Source organism: Rhineura floridana, chromosome 1, assembly GCF_030035675.1.
Source record: "Rhineura floridana isolate rRhiFlo1 chromosome 1, rRhiFlo1.hap2, whole genome shotgun sequence".
Taxonomy (NCBI): domain Eukaryota; kingdom Metazoa; phylum Chordata; class Lepidosauria; order Squamata; family Rhineuridae; genus Rhineura; species Rhineura floridana.
The window spans coordinates 89,647,732-89,653,905 of NC_084480.1; the positions used below are offsets into that span (position 1 = coordinate 89,647,732).

General features: G+C 40.8%; 2 protein-coding genes across 5 annotated transcripts in view; both read right to left on the reverse strand.

Moving 5' to 3' along the window:
- Nucleotides 1-2,312, reverse strand: part of SECISBP2 (SECIS binding protein 2) — a 41,882-nt gene extending 39,570 nt beyond the window's left edge. For 2 of the 4 annotated variants that reach the window (XM_061625958.1, XM_061625939.1), the window contains exon 1: nt 1,656-2,312. In XM_061625958.1, the coding sequence (XP_061481942.1) occupies nt 1,656-1,672 (17 nt within the window). In that variant the 5' untranslated portion in view covers nt 1,673-2,312. Of the gene's footprint in view, nt 1-643; nt 966-1,649 lie in introns of those variants that run through there. The other 2 variants (XM_061625929.1, XM_061625967.1) reach the window with 2 other exon arrangements.
- A 78-nt stretch (nt 2,313-2,390) lies between these two features.
- CKS2 (CDC28 protein kinase regulatory subunit 2) lies at nt 2,391-4,684 on the reverse strand. Its single transcript, XM_061626106.1, has 3 exons — nt 4,494-4,684; nt 3,074-3,201; nt 2,391-2,828 (listed from the first exon to the last, which is right to left on the reverse strand). The coding sequence occupies exons 1-3, from the start codon at nt 4,550-4,552 to the stop codon at nt 2,776-2,778; spliced, it is 240 nt and encodes a 79-aa protein (XP_061482090.1). The 5' UTR covers nt 4,553-4,684; the 3' UTR covers nt 2,391-2,775.
- Between the last annotated feature and the right edge of the window lie 1,490 nt (nt 4,685-6,174).

Here is a 6,174-nt window from a genome sequence, read left to right on the forward strand (position 1 = left end):
TGTTAGTCTAGCATTATGTACTATGAAAAATGTGTAAAACCAATTTTAACCACCCCCCATGCAGTGCCCACAATAGAAAATTTGCAGCTTCAGTTACTAGCAACAAACAAATTATCATGTACTGCATTACTAATAGTAAACATTTTTGCAAGTTTTAATAGTAGCTAAAGGATTGTTTTGCCCAGAGAAGTTACAAAATATGTAAACTTATTTATAAAATAATTTACATTTGCATTTGGGGGCATACCCCACCCAAAGGTCTTACAACAAAATAAATGCAATATAAAACAATGGCAGTACCATTAAGTCATCTAATTATTAGACTAGTTTTAAACAAATGAAACTATCCCTTCTAAAATAGCTCACTCACAAAAGCCCTTATTGAAGAGAAAATGCATACTGAGAAAAAAGTCCAACATGTAGGCTAACAATTTATAAAAGCCTGTTAGGACTACTGCATAAGTACACAGGCAAACAGGAGTTCACATATTTTACAGTGCAACATCTCTTATTTCTCAAGTGAATATTGAGTTTTGTTTGTGCCAAAACTTGGGAATAGACTTTTTGTGGATATAGCTGCCCAATTCCTACTCCTGTATTGCTACAAGTAAAAGTCTAAAGCTACAGTCCTAACCCCACTTACCTAGGAGTAAGTCCCATTGATTGAATTTAAGGGGACTTACTTTCTACTGCATCTGTACAGGGAAAAAAGCTTGCACTTTGGAAAAAACATACTTCTACGCAACCATGAGGTTGCATTATGTAACACTGCCATTTTGGAACAGCTGCAATAGGTCAATCATTTGATCTGTTGTTTACTTAAAAACCTACATTGCTACCTAGACTTTGGAACTGCCTGCTTACTGACATCATGCAGGGACCTTCACTTTACTCTTTCTAGTGTCTGCTTAAAATATTTTTTTTAGACAAGCCTATCCAGTTTTGTGGAAGTTACGTGTGTTTTTAGTTTGTTGATGATCTTAAGTTTCTGAATGTTTTTAAATACTGGTTTTAACTGTCGTCTTGATTTTATTTGTAAACCATTTTTAATTACAATCAAGCAGTATATAAATTTTGTTCAATAAAATAAAAAACAAAAATACAATTTAGTTTTCCTCAAAATGTAATTCTATTACTACCATATTTAATCTAGTGGTTATCGAATGCTATGAGAATAGCTGTATATATGGTGATTCTGGGAGCAAAAACCTTGTAGAATGTGGTGTTGGTGCAAACTTCATGAGAAATCTCTGCTTTCATGTTTTAAAAAGAATAATGTTGTATCTCTTATGGTTGTGAAGATAAACATTAAAACTCCTGTACAATACTTGCTTCCAATGACTAGCAAAACAAGAATTTTAAGTCTGCTAAATTTCCATGTTACACAGGTCACGGAATGGGGGGGCATCTACTATCATGTTTTGGCAGTCACCTTAGAACATTCCTGTATTAGCATCCATTCTGTGCCCATGAAAATAAATCCAAGCTTACCAGCCGCAATTAAATTAGATCTACAAATAGTTCTTGCTATTTAGAATCATTTCAAAAGAAAAATGACTTTCCTGTCCATTCAGACAGAACGGAAGTTCCATTATGCAAATCAATGCTGCTGAATTAAGCAACCTGTGTTTAATATTCAATACATTTACCTTTACCTCGTAGCTCGAGCCATATTCAATACATGAATTCTGACCAGCCCAGGAAAGCACCCAAAATGTTTGCAAGAGTAGTTCCACCTCTGTCACCATACTAAATATGGGAGGAAAGTCCGTTTAGATTATGTATGACCATCCCCTTGTAGCTCCAACCTCTGGGGGAGGGAATTGGGCATGTAATCTGCTTGTCAGTGGTTTGACATGGGAAAGTGTCTACCCAAGGACAAGCTAGAACATATTGCTATCCCCTCCTAACTGTCCTCCACACAGCTATTTCTTCCTTCCTACCACCAGCCATTGCTCTTCGCCAGCTGGTACTTAACATGTAAGCCATTAGCCCAACTAGCTCTGGCTAGAAGACAAGGGAGGCACTGATGAAATGCAGCCATGACCAGCTGCTGTTGGGGAGAGGTGAGAACCACCCAGCTTATAAGTAGAGGAAATCTTTGTCATGATGAACAGACCTGTAGAGGCCTGGAAAGAGGGCCATTGATCACTCTTATTAGTGCTTATCTGATCCATTAACCCTGCTTTGTATGATCTGTTTTGTTTCTTTGTGAAGCTGTTTACAGCAAACAAAGCTCTAGATAAGTGATGACAGTAGTACTGCTGTACTGGACAATTGTTTTGGTGTAACAGACTTTTCTGTACAACAACAAAACTGAATCAAAAATTGGCTTTTATAAGTTTCCCCATGTGGACAGTAGTAAGTTTAAGTTATGAAATACAGAGATCTAACATTAAAAATAGGTTTATTTCATCAAATCTGTTTCAGCAGCTGAAAAGCCACAGGTTGAATTGTTCCAACAATTGTAAGAAGCTTCATTACTAAGAATAAAAAGGCCTAGATCTTTGAAGATTTTTATAATAAACACATTACATATACGTTGTAAACTTTATTGAACAAAACTGACAAAATCAAATAGGCACTTGTTAACAGTTAAGTGAGAATTCACGACCATAGCAGCCTACTTTGTTTGCATTTTACTGAGCTCTGTTGCTGTGTATAATACAGCTCATGCACAGGTAATGACTTGTGTGTATAGTTTTCTCAAGTATTCACTGAATACTACCAACATATTTACATTTATACATAAAGTTCCAGAAACTGAGAGCCTGTTCATTTTTGCTGGCTTTTTGGAAGTGGTCTTCTGAAAAGGAGGATGTGTGGTTCTGTGAAAAGAAAAAAATGGAAGTTTATACATCTGTCCCTAGACATATACTATATCTGTCCCTAGGCGTATACTATAACTTTTAGGTAGAATTTCCAGTAAACACTTTCCGTAAGTTGGAACAAACAGCACCAAATTCACCTAGTCCTTGCTACTTACTTTGTCCCACTTCCACATCAAAGACATAAAAGCTCTAGTGAAAAGATTTTCAGAATAGCTTGTTTAGGTACATGGACTCCCTTTTACCTGGTTCATGAATCATATAGTGGACCCAGCCAAGGCTTTGCTGAACACCAAGTCTTCTCCATTCTTCTTCAGTCATTAGATGAGTTTTTGGTACTTGCTTTGAGAGCTCTCTTGGTAACATTACATGCCTAGAAGAGGAAAGAAACCACATTAAGGTTGCAATCCAATACATGTCTACTCAGAAGTCAGCTCAGTTCAGTCGGACTTGTTCCCAAGTGTGTGTTAGATTGCAGTCCAAGTCATATTTATATAACCACAAATAGTTCTGTACAATTTGTTAAGAATGAAAAAAGCTTTCTACCGGACTCCACAGCACTTCCAAAGTGCTTGAACATTTTAGGCTTCAGGCTAGCCTTCTGCCTACGATTTTTGTTCATAATACCTTAACTGAAAGTATGATGTTAACAATATCAATGTTTGGATGTTTGTCAGTGCACTATTATTAACTTTAGTTTTTTGATACTTTTAGAGAAACTTAACAGCTTTCTCTATGGCAAGAGAACTCGGGATTATCAGGCTTGCAAACTGCCATTTGCTTATGGCAAATAGCCTCCATGCATGAAAGCGCAACTAAAACTTGGTTCTCACACAACTGGACAATAGTCGAGCTGTAGACAGGCTGCAACTTTTATGAGGTTATTTTGTAAGCCTGGTCACTATCAAGACTAACTCTCACAACGTTAGCACTTCAAAAGGAGAGCCCAAAGACATGTATGAAAAGCACATTAAAACTGTCATTGTAGTCGAGCGTAAACAGTTGGCCTCAGACCGGTAGACCCAGGCCCAAATCTCTACTCATAAACCTTACCGGGGGCACATGCTAGGCCAGGGCTGCTTCTCAGCAAGGTTCTGGATAAGATAAAATGGAGCGCGGGGCGGGGTGGAGAGAGGGGAGCGCTCTTTTCAGCTCCTTGGAGAATGAGCGGGATTTAACACACAAACGGTACGAAGTTACGAAGCAACAGACATTTGTCTTCCGTAGGCCTCCAGCTCTTTCTAGGGGATCTTCAGGGAACTACGGTTTAGGAACGGAGGACGCGAAGGGGGTAGGAGAAGAAGGTCGACACCGTGTTGCTTGTTTGCGCCCAGAGCTTCCCGGCTTCACAAGCAGCCCTTCTCTGGCCTCGCCCTGCTCTGTCCTTTGTTTTAAGCCCGTTTTATAGCGGGCGGCGCGAGCGATGCGGTTCGCTTCCACCCGCGCTTAGCCGGCGGGCGGAAAGGAGAAAACACAGGAGACGGAAGAGGAAGCCCACTATATTCTGAGGTACTCGAGCAAAAGAGGGCTGATGGGCGTGAAGGGGGGAAGAGAAAAAGGAAATAAGACGACGGGAGACACCAGGAAAATGAGCGAGAGAGCCAGCCCCATCTCCAACCTCCCCCCCACCCCACGTAGGAGGAAGACTCCCACGACCGACCGCACCGGTACTCGTAGTTCTCGTCGAAGTATTTGTCTGAGTAGTAGATCTGCTTGTGGGCCATTACGAAGATGGTGGTGGTGAATGGCGGCAACCACAGCTCCCTCTGATCCCACCGAAGGCGCCCGCTCCTCCCTCCTCCTTCGCCTCAGCAACAGTGCTAAGTGACTTGCCTATAGCCAGCCCACTGCCCCGACTCAATTTGAATCCATCGGCTGAACTCTGATTGGAAGGTGGCGCGGACTAATCGGGGCGCGCGCTGTCACGTGACACAGGCTGCTGCGATTTGATTCCTTCCTCTTCTCCCATTTCTCCTCGCTCTCTTTCTGGTTTCGCCAATCGGAAGGAGCCATGAGCAAGTCATGCCGCGAGGCATGCGCGTCCCCTTCCTCCTCGGGTAGATGGTATGGTAGCTGGCTGAAAGTTTCAGTTGTTTGTAGACTTCTCGGTTAGGGCTCTGTTTGCGTTGAGCTCTGTTGTATGCTGTCTCCTTCCCAAAAGAAAGAAGGAGTTCTATTCCAGACGTTGATCACAAGCTGAATATGAGCCCAAAGTGTGATGTGGCTGCAAAAAAGGCAAATGCTATATTAGGCTGCATTAACGGAAGTATACTTTCCAAATCGTGTGAAGTACTAGTTACCCTCTATTCAGCACTGGTTAGGCCTCATCTTGAATACTGCGGGAATGCTTTGATTTGGATTTCTGCATTGAGCAGGGGGGTGGACTTGATGGCCTTGTAGGCCCCTTCCAACTCTACTATTCTATGATTCTGTGATTCAGGCTTCTAGTAGAGCAAACAATATCATTACCACTATTAGATTATTTGCATCCTTTTTCAGTGGAAATTGTGACTATGCATGGTCCGATCCTCTGCATGTCTGCTCTGAAGTGAAGCCCTTTTGAGTTCAGTGAGATAAACTCTCACGGTAGTATTGCAACGTAAATCGTTCCTTTCCTGGCCCAATGCAATGTTGCTAAACAGAGCTGATATGTATCGATATATATCACGAATGCTTTAATATCCTTAAGTTCAAAAGTTTGAACATACTCTTTCCCCATCTCAAAATAATTTGAGATGTATTTTGTACAATTGGGACAAAGTAGTATTCCCTTGCTTATGTGTTTATTCATTGTTTAAAACATTTTACCCTGTTCCTCAGCTGAAAAGACTCCCCAGTAAGCTCCTGCCCTCAAGCTTGCAGTCTATGGCGTAAAATAAAAAGATATGGGAAGAGGAAAGAAACAAGCTTCCTTGTTGAGGATGTTTGTACTGAAGTACATGTCAAGGAGAGAATGCAGTAATTGTACACAAATCAGTGGGATTTGCTTTATGAGACTAAAGTGTGTTCCTAAGTCAGAGTTCCTTATTTGCAGTTTCTAGTTTTTCTGTTGATTAAATAAGAGACGTTGGTTTCTGAGCTTTCACATATTATTTAAATCCATTTTTATAGTCTTCTGGATCTCCTGTTTTATTTTTAATTTTATTTTTAAAATGTGGTTGATTGAGTTTGGACTGCCCCAAATGCTGTTTCTAGACCACTGGGAGCTTTGGAAGCTCCAGTGTGTTGGTTCCTGGTGACCCTAGTCCAAAGCTTCATTTGTGCAAGCAGGGTGCCTCCTCCATCACTGACATTTGAAACAACAAAAATAGGGAGCTGTGATTTAAATTGTTTGAAACCTCTTTGA

Excerpts from the sequence above, each read along its gene's own strand:
- CKS2 (XM_061626106.1), bottom strand. The coding sequence starts at position 4,552 with ATGGCCCACAAGCAGATCTACTACTCAGACAAATACTTCGACGAGAAC. Across the intron at positions 3,202-4,493 it reads GACGAGAACTACGAGTACCG|GCATGTAATGTTACCAAGAG; the intron begins GTGCGGTCGGTC and ends TTCCTCTTCTAG. Across the intron at positions 2,829-3,073 it reads CTATATGATTCATGAACCAG|AACCACACATCCTCCTTTTC; the intron begins GTAAAAGGGAGT and ends TTCTTTTCACAG.